The sequence below is a fragment of the Eulemur rufifrons genome, chromosome 16 (assembly GCF_041146395.1).
Source record: "Eulemur rufifrons isolate Redbay chromosome 16, OSU_ERuf_1, whole genome shotgun sequence".
In the NCBI taxonomy this organism is placed as follows: Eukaryota; Metazoa; Chordata; class Mammalia; order Primates; family Lemuridae; genus Eulemur; species Eulemur rufifrons.
The window spans coordinates 90,246,273-90,261,565 of NC_090998.1; the positions used below are offsets into that span (position 1 = coordinate 90,246,273).

Consider the following 15,293-nt stretch of genomic DNA (forward strand, 5'->3'; position numbering starts at 1 on the left):
ACTCTTCTCAAAAAGAAAAAGAAAAAAAAAAAAAAAAGAATCAGGCACTGCCACACTCTTTCATTAAATTGGAATACGAATATATTTCTTTATTAGGATGCTCACAAGAATGAAGGACATAGTAGCACTCTTCTCACGTGATAAAGAATATATCCGACCCAACTGTGGCAGGCAACAGGGGTAAGGGCTCTCAGAGCTGGGCCAAGTGTCCACTGAAGAAATCCCCATTCCCCAAAGAGAAGTTTCCTTAGACTCCATTATCTCTGTTATAGCTACCAGCCAGGTCTCCACGATCTTCCCAGAATCCTTCGTTCCAGTATCAGATGCTCTCTCTGCCCTCGACACTCCTGACTCTTTCAAGACCCAGGTCAAGCGCCCCATGTCTCACTCACCCAGGCCACCTGTAGAATCCTGCAGCACATCTCTTTGGTATGCTGCTGCCCTGCCACCCTCAGGGATACAGCTGGGGGTCAGGGAGGGAAAGGACAAAACATCATTATTACCAAAAGCAAATAACAGGGGTACATTTGTACATGACACTTGGACATAAGCCTAACCTCACAGAACACATGCTTCCTCTTCAAATGACACATAATCCCCCCAAGAGCAAAGAAAACTCCTTGATCATTTTAACACACATCAGTGATTCTATATGTCAGGCACAAGGAATACAAAATGGATGGTGTTTACTTGAATCATGTCCTGCACACAGTAGGAAGTCAGCAGATGAGAGCTGGAACCATATCTCTATCCTGGCTCCATCAGGTTTCTCCTGGCTCTTCCTGCCTTTGAATAGTGCTACCACTCTGCTTCCATCTGTTCTGAGCATCAGTTCATTTTTCAAAAGGGAGGAAAAAAGGATGAAGGATGGCAGAGAGAATGTAGAAGGGCTTAGAAGGGGAAAAACCACCCCGTAAAACAGAACAAAAATAATACAAAACTCCAGAAACCAAATGTAGTACTACAATATTTTATAACAATAGAAAGTAGCTGAAAATACTACATGCTAACACAGACAATATGATACACAACCTCAGGGGGAGGAGTCAACAGGGAGAATGACAGAGGCCACAGGTTTAGACTAAGAGCCTTTCGATGGACTGCTGAATGGACTGGATCTGCTGCTTCAGCTGTGAGCCTTCTTTGATAGTGACAGAACAGGCAATGACAGGCCTGGAGACCCCACAGGCCCGCCCCAGGGCCTGCTTGGAGCGCACAAACACGTAGGGCACATTCTTGTCTTCACACAGCAGCGGGAGGTGCAGAATGATCTCCAGCGGCTCAGCATCTGCAGCCATCACAATGAACTCCGAGATGCCCCTGTTGAGGGTTTTGGTGGCTGTGGAGACAAGGACACAAGGCCAACAGGTAATGTTGGGCATGGGTAGGGCAGCCACAAAAAAGCAATTTCTAGGAAAGAGACTAAGAGGCGAAAGAAAACTGGACAAAACACTCAGGCACAAGCAATTCTCTGTCTTGGAGTGGCCCTGGGACATGATAGGGGATTCAAATACCAACCAGTCATCAGCCATCAACGATGTCCCTTTCTCAAACTCTACATTAAACTCATCACTTCTGTCTTCAAAACACATCCTGAATCTGACCACTTCTTTCCTCTCCCCTCTGCTACACTTGTCCAAGTCACCATCATTTCTTGCCCGGTCAACTGCAACAGCTTCCATACAAGCCCCTGTGAGCATGAAGTAGTGCCGTGTAGCGCTTCTCAAGCTATCTGTGATCAAGGATCAGGGTTTTACTATCCTAATCCGTCATGGTCAATACTTCTGGAATGTTCACACCGCATGTGACCCACCATTCATGTTCAATAATACCCTACAGCATTGTTTCAAATGCTTACTCCTGGTTGCTGGTCTCTGTAGCCCAGTGCTAGTCTGTGGACCACATTCTGAATTAATGCTGGAGTCTGGACAAGACCACAGATTCTTGAGCTATACTGCCCGAGTTCAAACCCTTGCACTCGCTCTTATTAGACACGTGAACTGGGGCAAGGTGTTTAACTTCCCTCATTTGTATCATCTATAATAAAATAACATAGTACAATAATTCCACCCAATAGGATTCCTGAAAGGATTAAATAAGTTAATAAGAATAATGCCCGGCACACAGAAAATGCAAAGTATGTTAAAAGTCATGGAGTGATTCTTTTAAGCTCTCAGTTACCTCTCATTCCCTTAATTGGTTCCAGCCACACAGTGGCCTCCTTAGGAACCCTCAAGCAAGTCAAGCATGCCTTTGCACCATGTCTAACCATGCTTCCCTCAAACACTCTTATCTACTCAGTTCCTTGCTCAAACTTCAACTCTGCAGAAAGACCTTCTCTGAATACTCCATCCAGTAAGATCCCACCCCCTTTCCCTCTTTATTTTCCTTTGCAGCATTCTTTACCACCGGACATAGAACTACATCCTTTTCCACTAGAAAGGAAGCTCCAAGAAGGCAGAGATTTAGTTTTGTTCACCAATGCATCACCAGCATATACACATGTACCTGCCACACAGCAGGCAATTAATAAATATGGGAAGAATACTTGAAACTGAGGCAAAGGCAAGGAAAATTGATGCCCCTCCCTCCCTGAACTCCTAGTAAGTAGATTCTGAAGTAGATGAGATTGAACATCTCCATTCAAGGAACTGTCTGTCCTGGACACCTCTGGGTCTAACACTGTGCAAGGTATAGCAAGAGAAAATACAACGGTCCTATCTCCGTGAGTTTTCATCTACCTGAGAAACAAGAACTCACGTCCCTCCCCATCCAAGTTGATGTGAGTGTCAAATGAGAGGAGAGACCTCCCAGGAGAGCTGGTGGGCCCTTCCCCTACTGGCCACTGCCATGCCAGGCCCTACAGTCACTGTAGTGAAGAGCAGGGCTGAAAAGAGCACCAAAATGACAGAGACACATAGAGACTATGCTTTATCTTCCTTCAGCAATACAGGTAGAAGTGATTCTAATGGCTCCCCTAAATCTCAAAGTTAACAAAATCCCTAATGCGTCCATTAACATCTTCAAAGACAAAACAACTCTCCCACGGCAAACTACCTGGCATCTGTTAAAACAGAGTATTCTATATTATCACTGGGCAGAAGTATCACGGCATATATAATTTTATTCTACTACAAAACCGCTCGTTTAAAAAAAAACCAAGAGGAATGTTTCTGGAAACCAAATGAAATTCATGAATGTTAAGTATCCATGGTATCAGAGATACGAAAAAGCATTAATATCTCTTTTCCTTCTGATGGTTCTAGGGAGGCCACAAAGCTAATACATAAAGTCTCTTCAACTGCTTTCAAATGGCTCAGCAAAAATAAATAAAATGCACTTATGTATACAGAAAGAAAGAAGTAAATGTGGTAAAATGTTAACAATTGGGTGATCTAAAAAAATTCTCTCTCTCTCTTTTTTTTTTTGAGACAGAGTCTCACTCTTTTGCCCTGGCTAGAATGCCGTGGCGTCAGCTTAGCTCATAGAAACCTCAAACTCCTGGGCTTAAGCAATCCTTCTGCCTCAGCCTCCTAAGTAGCTGGGACTACAGGCATGTGCCACCATGCCCGGCTAACTTTTTCTATATATTTTTAGTTGTCCACCTAATCTCTTTCTATTTTTTTAGTAGAGACGGGGGGTCTCACTCTTGCTCAGGCTGGTCTCGAACTCCTGACCTCGAGTGATCCTCCCGCCTCCGCCTCCTGAGTGCTAAGATTACAGGCGTGAGCCACCGCACCCAGCCTAAAAAAAATTCTTATCTCATTAGCCTTTAGCATCTACTGTCAAAATGCTGCTCTTAGGCCTTCCCATCGGTCGCAGTCAAGAGTATCTAGCCCTCCATCCAAATTGGAAGTATAGACCAGAGGCCCCAGAAAGAGACAGTGCCTTTAATGCTCCTCCCCCCAGCACCCTGTGTGGGTGCCTTACCCTCATTGGCTCCTTTCCGAAGCTGCTTGTAGTTACATGACTGTTGAATGAGGTCCAATAGTTTCTTGGTGAGGTGGGCATCAGCAAGAGGATAGGCCTTTGGATTTACATCAGCCTCAGTCTGTAGGGGGAAATAAAAGCATCAGTCAAACTGAACCAGAAGTTGCCCTAGACATGTTAAAAAATACTATCAACAACTGAGACACAGGCTGGGCATGGTGGTTCAGGCCTGTAATCCTAGCACTCTGGGAGGCCGAGGCAGGAGGATCGTTTGAGTTTAGGAGTTTGAGGTTGCTGTGAGCTAGGCTGACGCCACAGCACTCTAGCCTGGGCAACAGAGTGAGACTCTGTCTCAAAAATTCAAATCAAAACAAAACAAAAAAAACCTTCACCATCAAATTGGTTTCACTGATCATCACCTAAGAGCACATTTAGGAATAACATTAATCCGGTGTTGGGCAGATGTGGTAGGGGGACGGGATGGGTGTATACATACATAATGAGTGCAATGCGCACCATCTAGGGGATGGACATGCTTGAAGCTCTGACGGGGGCGGGGCAATATAAGTAACCTAAACTTTTGTACCCCCATAATATGCTGAAATAAAAAAAAAAAAGAAAGAAAAACAAAAAGAAAAAACAATTAACACCTAGAAAAAACAAACAAAAAAACCTAAAGACACAGAGGACAGTTTCTCTGCTGCCCCACCCCCAACGCACTCAACACAGTGTAATTAACAATGGCCTGTCCACTCCCAGCTTAGAAAACTGGAAATACACTATTACCACTAAAAAAGAAAGTTAGCAATTATATAGTCCAGTAATGTATACTAAAGCTTATGTACTTCTGTCTCTCTTTAGCCTAATGTTGGATAATATTACAGTAAATGTGTTGCAAATGAGCTCCCATGGCTCAGCATCCATTTGAGTCACATGGGGTAATCTTTAAATTTGGACATCCATATTTCACTCCAAATTCAGAATCAAAATTAAGGTATAATTTACAGTAAATGTAGCATAAGTTCTCTCTCCATTCCCCATGTAAATCTCCTTCTGTCCTCAGTGAGACCCTGGTTTCCAACACATTACAATATTTTCTCACTTATTCTACCCTACAATACACACAAAATGGTTCCAGAATTGCTATACTAATAACTACCTCTACCAATAAACTCACTGAGGTCAAAATTTCTTTTTGTATTAATACTTAGGTATATCTCACCAAAGCCATCTAGTCAGAGTACTACGTTCAAGAGTTATCAAAGAAAAAAAAAATCTGACTAAGGCTTTGATTCCAATACTATATAACTGCATGAAAACGATCCAGGTAGGGAGCGAATTGAGTGGGTGGGCCGGCCCATTCCATTCCTTCCACCTCATTCCCACCTTTCCGGTTAACCATTTTCATTAATGTCTCGTTTGTTTTTCCTGTGTTTTTAAGCAAACACATATTTATATATAAGAATATATTTATATTATAATCCCGGCGCAGCCTCCATGTTGCCACCGCGTTCGCCAAGGAATCACGAACGGTTCGCCGGCGCTGTCCCGGTCTAACGCTGGGTTCAGAGGCTGGACGACACATGCGGGATGGTGGTTCTCAGTGGTCACGAGCGACGGCCCGGGGGTACACTAACCATAGCATCTGCCCCCGCGGTCTCTCGCCGGACACCACGAGAACTGAGCACGCATTCCTGTGGAGGGTCTGCCCCGCCACACCGCAGTTATACAGAAATGCTCCACCCCCAGGGAGCAGGAAGTGACGCATGTGCAGACACCGGAAGTGAAGTGACGTCAAGGGCTAGCTTGCGCCAGGATTCCCTGTGTTCTCCCTAACACATCATATTAGGTGAACCTGTCATGGTCCCTGGATGATTGGGAGGAATGAGATAAAAGCTGGAGGAGTTCCCTGAAGAAGGAGGGGAAGAAAGGCCTCCATATTATTTGTTTGCTTTTCTCTCTACGTGTTAGAATCAGCTTCTCAAGGTCCACAAAAAAGCCTGTAGGGACTGGTTTATAGACAGGGCTTTGCTCTGTCGCCCAGGCTGGAGAGCAGTGGCGCGCTCATAGCTCACTGCAACCTCGAACTCCTAGGCTCAAGCAACCCTCTGCCTCACCTTCCGGAGGAGCTGGGTCTACAGGTGTGCGGCACCATATACCCGGCTAATTTTTTTTTTTTCTTTTTTGTAGAGATGGGGTCATGCTATGTTGCCCAGGCTGGTCACAAACTCCTGGCCAATTTTTTTTTACAGCTTTTCTAATGTGAAACCAATTTTGCATTCCCATCATAAAACCAATTTAAATTTTCTTTTTTTATTTTTTTCTGTTAGCTAATGGACATCAGGTTTCTTTGGAGATTGAAAAAATCCTCTAAAATTAGAGACAGTGATGGTTGCACAACTATATAAACAGATGAAAAAACAGAGTTAGACACTTTAAATAGATGAATTTTATGGTATGGAAAGCATTTCAAAAAGCTATTTTTAAATACTAGGCCCTGTTTCATGTTAGAAAACTTTAATTTCTTCATTATTCAGTTTTTCTATATCTATATAATGGTTTTGATACATTATATTTTTCAGGCATTTGTTCATTTCATCTAAGTCTCTATATTTATAGGTATAAATTGTTCATAGTATCCTTTTTTTTTTTTTTTTTGAGACGGAGTCTTGCTCTGTTGCCTGGGCTAGAGTGAGTGAGTGCCTTGGCGTCAGCCTAGCTCACAGCAACCTCAAACTTCTGGGCTTAAGCGATCCTCCTGCCTCAGCCTCCCGAGTAGCTGGGACTACAGGCATGCACCACCATGCCTGGCTAATTTTTTCTATATATATTTTTAGTTGGGCAGATAATTTCCTTCTAATTTTAGTAGAGAAGGGGTCTCGCTCTTGCTCAGGCTGGTCTCGAACTCCTGACCTCGAGTGATCCATCCGCCTTGGCCTCCCAGAGTGCTAGGATTACAGGCGTGAACCACCATGCCTGGCCTATCCTTTTTTTTTTTTTTTTTTTTAAATGTGCACTGATCACATTTCCTTCATGTCTGTTACTCCTTACATCTTTTTCTTTTTTAATCTTATTGGAGGGGGTCTTTTCAAAGAAGAGTGTCATCTTCTGATTTTGTCCATATTATAATAGTGGGACCTAGTTTTTATTTAAGTAATTTTTGCTTTTTTCCCTTCTTTCTTCTAGTTTCTTTGGGGTTATTTTGTCCTTGTCCTTTTTTCCTACCTTCTTAGCCTCCTTTCCCCCAGCATAAGCATTTTAGGCTCCAAGTAATGCTTTTGCTGTATCCTACATGCTCTTGCATGTGGTATTTTCATTATTGTTCAGTTCTATTTTAGAATTTCTATAATTTTAAAATCTGACCCAGCTGGGCATGGTGGCTCATGCCTATAATCCTAGCACTCTGGGAGGCTGAGGTGGGAAGACTGCTTGAGGTCAGGAGTTCGAGATCAGCATGGGCAACATAGCAAGACTCCATTTCTACAAAAATATTTTTAATAAATAGCCAGGTGCAGTGGTGCACACCTGTAGTCCCAGCTACTTGGGAGGCTGAGGCAGGAGGATCTCTTGAGCCCCAGGAGTTTGAGGTTGCTGTGAGCTATGTATGATGACTCCACGATACTCTAGCCTGGGCAACAGAGCAAGACTCTGTCTCAAAACAAAACAAAAAGCCAAAAAACTGACCCATAGAGTTATTTACGTTTTCATTTCAAAATGTTTTATTACCAATTTTTAACTTATTTGCATTTTGGTTGGGAGAAAATGGTCTGTAATATTATTTTTTGAGACAGAGTCTTGCTCTATTGGTCAGGCTAGGGTGCCGTGCTCACAGTAACCTCAAAATCCTGGGTTCAAGCGATCCTCCTACCTCTGCCTCCCCAGTAGCTCGGACTACAGGTGCTCACCACCATGCCTGACTAATTTTTTCTATTTTTAGTAGAGACAGGGTCCTCCCTCTTGCTGAGGCTGGTCTCAAACTCCTGATCTCAAGTGATCCTCCCTCCTCCGCCTCCCAGAGTGCTAGGATTATAGGTGTGAGCCACCTCGCCCAGCCTGTAATATTATTATCAATCTTTTCCCCTCTATTTCCACACTGATGTTTTGGCTTCATGATCTATCAATTATATATCTTTAAAAACCTCTATATAGCATATAATTGCATAATTGTCTATTCCTTCTTGTAATTATGCCATTTTCATTTTATTTGTACTTAATTGTTTAGCCACCCTCTATCTTTCTGATGTTTCTATAGGCCACACTATACCTTTTTAATTAGCATACCTTTTCCATTTTTAAAAACTTCAATCTGTCATTTAATTGGAGCACTTGGTCCCTTTATATTATTTAATTACTGATATACTGGGTTCAAATCTTCCTTCTTTTGTCCTACTTGTTCTGTTTCTTTTTGTTTCTTCCTTTTCTTTGGATTTATTATTACTTTCTCACTATTTACCCCTCTATTGGTTTGGAGTTTACTCTTTTATCTTTATATTCTCATATCTTTATTCTTTTGGTGGCTACCTGAGGAATCATAACAGATGTCCCTAATTTATCAAAATCTAATGCTTATCTGGCCAGGCACAGTGGCTAATGCCTATAATCCTAACACTTTGGGAGGCTGAGGCAAGAAGATCGCTTGAACCCAGGAGTTTGAGGCTGCAGTGAGCTATGATCAAACCACTGCACTCTAGCTGGGGCAACAGAGCAAGACCCTTTATCAAAAATAAAATAAATAAAAAAAAAATCTAATGCTCATCAATACTGTCACCCTCCCAAACAAACAACCCAACAACACTTTAATTCCAATCACTCCTCATAAAAATATTTTTTATTCAATACTACAGTAGGGAAGTTATAGTTAACAATAATTTATTGTATATTTCAAAATAGCTAGAAGAGAAGAAATACAATGTTCCCAACACAAACAAAAGATAAATGTTTGAGATGATGGATATCACAATTGCCCTAATTTGACCACTACACATTATATACATGTTATCAAAATATCACCTGTATCCCCAAAGTATCTACTACTATGATATATCAATTAAAACAACTTTTAAAAATGCCAGGTATTTCCATTGTTTCCAACAACCTATTTGGAAACAAGGATTCTGAACTCTCAATAAACATCAAATGCATAAAAAGGGAAGACTTCAGGTGCTCAAACAACCATCAAAGAGGAGTCACCTTATTGTTTTAATATCAGTCAACTAAAAAGTTAGACTCAATTCTAAAACCAAACTACTAGCTTATAAATACTACTTGAAACTTGCTTGCTTAGGGTATATCTATTCACCTTTCAATTTCTTCAAGGGTTACTTAAATGAATGAATGAAATCACACCGCCAGCCAACTTAAATCCCTTGCTGGATTAGTTTGGTTTTCCTGTACACCAAAGAGCCAAAACTAGCAAGGTTTTGACTTAACAGCAAATACAGGCCCGGCGCGGTGGCTCACGCCTGTAATCCTAGCTAGCACTCTGGGAGGCCGAGGTGGGAGGATCACTCGAGGTCAGGAGTTCCGGACCAGCCTGAGCAAGAGGGAGACTCCGTCTCTACTAAAAAAAAAAAAAAAAAAAAAAAATAGAAATTAGCTGGACAACTAAAAATACATAGAAAAAATTAGCCAGGCATGGTGGCACATGCCTGTAGTCCCAGCTGCTTGGGAGGCTGAGGCAGAAGGATTGCTTAAGCCCAGGACTTTGAGGTTGCTGTGAGCTATGCTGACGCCACGGCACTCTAGCTGCACTCTAGCTCCGGCAACAGTGCGAGACTCTGTCGCCAAAAAAAAAAAAAAGAACAACAACAAATACAGCGTGCTCACTTATCCATATCAAGCATTAGGACTAGGTGTTTAACATGCATTATCATTTCCATTTTACAGTTGAAGAAAACCGCTGCGAAGTTCAACCCGAGACCATCTGATTCCAAAGTTTTTACGCAACTGCGTTAAGACGAGCACCGGTTTAGAAGCTTCAAATTCTAGGCTCAGCCACATACTAGCTTTAAAAAGTGTGTCGGGTGAGGGTTGAGGGTGAATGACAGGAGGAAGGTATTCCCGCCAGGATCCAAGCTCTGTTGGAAGGATTAAACTTCACTATGGAAGTTAAAGTGCTTTACAAACTCTTCCCTCCTTACCAAGTGCCAACCAAAACTAGCTACACCAGGCCACACGATTTGGAACTCTTCCTAGATGATTAAAAGTCGGAGTCCATTAAGCCTTTAGAGAAGCCGCACGTGGTGCTACCGAGACTTCTGACTTTTGAGGCCACCATCTCGCAGAGAAGCCTTTCCTGCGCTCCAGGCCAAGGGTTGGGGTCACTTCCCATCCCTACAACCCTCAAACGCCAAAGGCTCCTTTAAGCCCCTGGCACGTGTAACTCGCGGCCGGTACTAGGCGTAGACCCAGGGAGATCTCCTCCCGAATCCTAGCAATGGGGGTGGACTGAGGAGAGCCCAAATCCCAGGGCTTCACGACATCCTCTAGAAATCGTAAAAAAGGAAACAGGAAAAAAAAGGATGATGCCAGAATTTTTTCACCCAACTTTTTACTCTTTCCCACGTGGGTTGGTCTGTTTCTCTTAGGCTCACCGGAGGCCTTCGGCCACGCAAAGAGACTGTTGCAAAGTACCTCCGACCACAGCAGCTGGGACCCTGATGCTTGACCCTGAGTTCTAACTTCCCGCCAGGCTCTTGGGACCCTGCAGCTGCCCAACTTCTAACTCAGAGCCGGGCGGTTAAGACCCAGCGCCAGCGGAAGAGATGGCGCGGGTTCTAGCCTCCACCAAGCCACCGAGTGAACAGAACCCTGAGCCTCCCGCTTCCCACTCCTTCGGCCCGGCGCACGCACTCACCATGGCTGCGGTTCCGCAGGCTCGCCACTCCTCAAGGAGCGCAGCCGAGGCGAGGGAGAGTTCGCTCGGCACGGGCGGACAACCACACCGACGAAGGAGCGGAAATGACAGCCCTGCGCGGCAGGAAGCGGAAGTTACGTCACGTGAGTGGGCGGACCTCGCCACCTAGGGGCCACTGAAGTAGCAGCGGCGTCAGTCTTGGCGTGGGAACGTTATATTGCTGTTCTTACTAGTTTTCTACTATAAATTGTTGGCAGAAACAATAAGTTAGTTACATCTAAAAAGTAACCCACCAAAACAAAGGGTCTCAATGGTGTCACCATTTCACTGGCAGTTCAATTTTGAGCACATTCGTGTGCTTTCAAAATCATCTTTCTGACCCTACACCGGTGAGGTAAGATAATTGTAGGTAATTCTAAATGTTTTCCTGCATCTTCGGATATCCTTTGTCACAGTTTCTGGTGAATGGAGTTAGAATCCATTGAGTAGGGAATTCAGAGGGAAGAGCAGGTTTGGGGGTGTGGGAGTTGAGCTTTTGTCAGGTTGACGTTGGAGATATCTTAGGACGCCCACTTTCTTCTGGTCAGCATTCTGCTCTTTTCTTAGTGCTACTCCAAATCTCCACTGTTTATGGCTAAACTCATGCCTTACCACCTCCAAGAGGTTCTTCTTGATCCTCATGGCCCTTCTTTATCTGTCTCCAACATGATGCCGTGTACATCTTGGGACCATTTGGATCTAGCCAAAACTGGACCATTTGAGGGCTAGTTCCAGTTATTCCTTTGGAAACCAGAAGTTGAGACCTGGGAGGACTCTTAGGAATCATATAACACAACCCGTTAATTTTACAGATAAGAAAACTGAGGTCCAGAGAAGGGACCTCAGTCCCTTCTCACAGAATGAGAGAGTGGCAGAGCCAGAACTGGACCCTGGAATTTTTGGCTACCTACCTGGGTTATTTCCACTACATCTAGTTGCTGTGCCTGAGATATATTGGGGCACTGGGCAACAGGAAAGTTTGCACTGGCTCCAAGATTGAACATTTGTTACGTCAGAGATTCCCCCCATCAAACTTAACCTCATGTGAATCTAATACGACTTGTCAGAGAAAGAAAAATTGTCTCCAAACTAAGAAATGTGCACTGATGACTCCACTCCAAGTCCAGTAGAACCTGTCACGTGGACTGTTTTTCACCTCTGTTGGATTCTGTTTCATGTCCCCATATTAATTGATCGTATCAGTCACCACTGTTGGGAAATGAAAGCTTATTATTCCAATTTACAGTCATAGATGTGTACTTATGGTTTGCTTCTTAGATGTCCTTTATACCAATTTATGATTATTATTTGGCCTACCTGACATCTTGTACTGTTATATCCCAGACCTCCTTGGTAACGACTGATGGGGACATGATGTTTTTATGACCATGAGAAACGAGACAGTACACTTTAATCACTTGTCTAATTAATTCTGTTTCCTAACTAATAATTTCCATGTCCTTTCAGAATCAGTCCATCTTTCTGTATCTTGCTATTTCCCTTACTAGTAAACTAATAAATGTTTAATGTGCTCAGGATTAATTTGTTTTAAAATCTTACCACATTTCATGAGTTTAAAACCCTAAATCCAGGCCAGCCACAGTGGCTCATGCCTGTATTTCTAGAACTATGGGAGGCTGGAGGATTGCTTGAGGCCAGGAGTATGAGCAAGAGACCCTGTCTCTACAAAAAATAGAAAAATTAGCTGGGCATGGTGGTGCATCCCAGTACTCCCAGCTACTCAGAAGGCTGAGGCAAAAGGGTCACTTGAGCCCAGGAGCTTGAGGTTGGAGTGAGCTATGACGACACCACTGTACTCTAGCCCGGATGAGAGAGTGAGACCCTTTCTCAAAAAAAACAAAGAACAAAAAAAGCCTAAATGCTTGCCATGGCTTACTAGGCCCCTCTCTACCAGTATTTTCCCCGCTCCTACCTCCATGTTCCATCCCCACCCACCTTCTTTTGGTATTCTGAGCACACCCCAGTCTCTCCAACCCCATCTATCTCCCTCTGTTGGAGTGATTTGCTTTACTGACCTTAACTAACTCCCGTTCAACACCTCTTCAGTGAAGCCTCCCTGATAACCCAGACCGGATAATTGCCCCTGCTGGATGGAGCCACAGACCTCTGCACATGCTCTTTGTAGCACTTGTCAATCTTGTTATTTAGTGTCCGCCTTCCAAACCACATTGGAAGCTCCATGGGAGCAGGACCTGCAGCTTTCTTGGACATTTTGGATACCTATCTTGTTGCACCACGCCTGGCCCAGAGGAAATGCTTGTTTCACTTAGGGATTTTTAGTGGCAAGCTACTAAAAAGGAATTTAGGGGAAGACTCTGTGGTAGAGCTTAGAATTCAAGGGGAACTGGTTGTGAGAACAGGACCATCCCTACAGTCCCACTCTATTGTCTGTCCTCCAGCCAAAGACCAATAGGAACATACCTATTGTGTTGTTACTTGTTGCAACAAGGGAGAACACACACCATGGGGAACTGTGGGCTTCTCAATTGATGGTATTAGAAGGGATTTTTTATAGGATTTGGGCTTCTGTTATGTGCTTTTGGGAAGGGTTCAAGGAAGTGGGGTTTGCTCTGGATTAGATGCCGTCAGGAAGCATGGATATTTCTATGATTGGACATCTTAATAAATTTTACCTACAAGGTGGGAGGAATTAAGCAAGGCTAAAGCTGTAATTGGTAAAGAAGTAGTCATCACTCATATTATCCTGGATAAGGGAATGTTTGGTCATTTCTGTGGTTTGGACAATATTCAAGTTGTTTTCTATGTTCAGACAGGATTAAGGAGTGGTATTGTTTTTGCTTTGATTATCACAGTTAGAGTGGCCTTGTCTGTTGTTGATTTTCTGTGAAATTAATGTTTAACAGGAGAACACCACGGCCACCCTGTGAGTGTCAGGGCAGATCCTAGCAGCAGCAAGGCATCACTGACAGAGCCAGGCCAGTTCTTAGGTGCCATGGGTTGCTTTTATTTTTCTCACCAGCCTCCTATTTCTACCTTGAATCTCTTCCTGAGACTTAGAGCCCTGGCAGAGAGAGCTAGGTTGGCCAAACTTAGATCCCACTTCCACTCCTTGGCTGTCCTAGGTCTGTGAGAGAGTATCAGGTACAAGCTGGAGTGACATTTGATCAGGATACATTGTGTGGAATATTGGGTTCTTAAAATAGAAAGATACTTCCTAACTGGTTGGTAAAATAGGTGATCCCCCAGAGACCACTTAGAATCTAGCCACTAAAGGGTTAAGGCCTGGCTCATTCATTTTTAAATTTTTTAATTTTATTTTTATGAAAAAATGGAAGGCTTCACGAGTTTGCGTGTCATTCTTGCGCGGGGGCCATGCTAATCTCTGTATCGTTACAATTTTAGTATATTTGCTGCCGAAGCAAGCACAAGGCCTCGATCATTCTAATTGGCTGATGTCCCTGCCTGCTCAGCTATTTAATATTTTGAACACAACCTTTGAGTGAAGTCTTCACGGTGGCAATTATTCTCCCACCAACACCGATCTTGAGATGGGAAAAGTAATTCTCCAACAGGAAATCAGGATACTGTGAGTGAAGAGGAAGGGATGATGAGTGGTCAAATAAGAATTCATATGTTCAATAGAATGTTCATTAATATTTAATAAGGGACAGACAGAAGGACAAAAGGATGCAAACAGGAAGAAAGAAGTCAAGCAGACTGCAAGTTACATCACCCCATCATACATATGGGGAACTTAATGTCCTCATTCCAGAGGACAGAGATGTTTAGGACAAATTCTTTTTCCTCTTAATTCCTTTTGAGTAGTTCCCCGGCACTGTCCTTACCTACACCAAGGGTGTGCCAGCCAGCCCTTGCACCAGTGTCAGTGGCTGGAGCTGAGTGTGGGGCATCAGACTCCTTTGTGACATGGCATCAGTGACAGGGGCGCTGTGAGGCAGGGGCTACCCCACCCCAAACTGGCTGCATCAGCTGTGCCAGTCCTTCCCTCCAGCTCCCTAACACCATCTGCCTGAGCTCAGCTTTGCCATGTTGCTGCCACTGCTGGGTGCCTGTGCCGTGCTAGGGCCATTCCAGGGCCCAGAGTGGGAACCAGTGCAGGGCCTGCTCCCCCAGGATCGCAGCTGCAGGGACCCTCGGTGCCGAGGCAACCTGCTTGTCCTCTGTCTCTTTCTGATCTGGCAGGTGCGGCACTATTGGCGCCAGGTCATCAGGACCCGCCCCAGCAGGAGGAATGTCATTAAGGTGAGGGAGCCCCACACACATTCACTCTCCTTCCCTCAGCACCATGACTGTCTCAGTCACTTGTTATGAGGACCTTGTTCTATGCCCTGTGTACCAAAGATGAATCAGAGGGGAACTCCGGCTGGCGAGGGAGAGCATCGTTCAGGCCCCGCCCCAAACTCAGGAGTTGCCCTGGACTCCTCTCTTTCCTTCACCCTACAAGTTCAGTCCATCTGCAAGTCTT

General features: G+C 44.0%; 1 protein-coding gene and 1 pseudogene across 2 annotated transcripts; both read right to left on the bottom strand.

Moving 5' to 3' along the window:
• Positions 1-108: 108 nt before the first annotated feature.
• Positions 109-10,868, bottom strand: SNU13 (small nuclear ribonucleoprotein 13). 2 transcript variants are annotated; one of them, XM_069490638.1, is made up of 3 exons: positions 10,787-10,868; positions 3,931-4,051; positions 109-1,339 (listed from the first exon to the last, which is right to left on the bottom strand). In XM_069490638.1, exons 1-3 carry the CDS (start codon positions 10,787-10,789, stop codon positions 1,077-1,079), a joined length of 387 nt encoding a protein of 128 aa, XP_069346739.1. In that variant the 5' UTR covers positions 10,790-10,868; the 3' UTR covers positions 109-1,076. The 2 variants fall into 2 exon arrangements, with proteins under 2 accessions (XP_069346739.1, XP_069346740.1); XM_069490639.1 differs by lacking the exon at positions 10,787-10,868 and adding an exon at positions 5,568-5,624.
• A 3,261-nt stretch (positions 10,869-14,129) lies between these two features.
• Positions 14,130-14,229, bottom strand: LOC138397708 (U6 spliceosomal RNA; annotated as a pseudogene).
• Between the last annotated feature and the right edge of the window lie 1,064 nt (positions 14,230-15,293).

Coding starts and splice junctions, on each gene's coding strand:
- SNU13 (XM_069490638.1), bottom strand. Junction 1,340..3,930: donor TCGGAAAGGAGCCAATGAGG/GTAAGGCACCCA, acceptor TTGTCTCCACAG/CCACCAAAACCCTCAACAGG.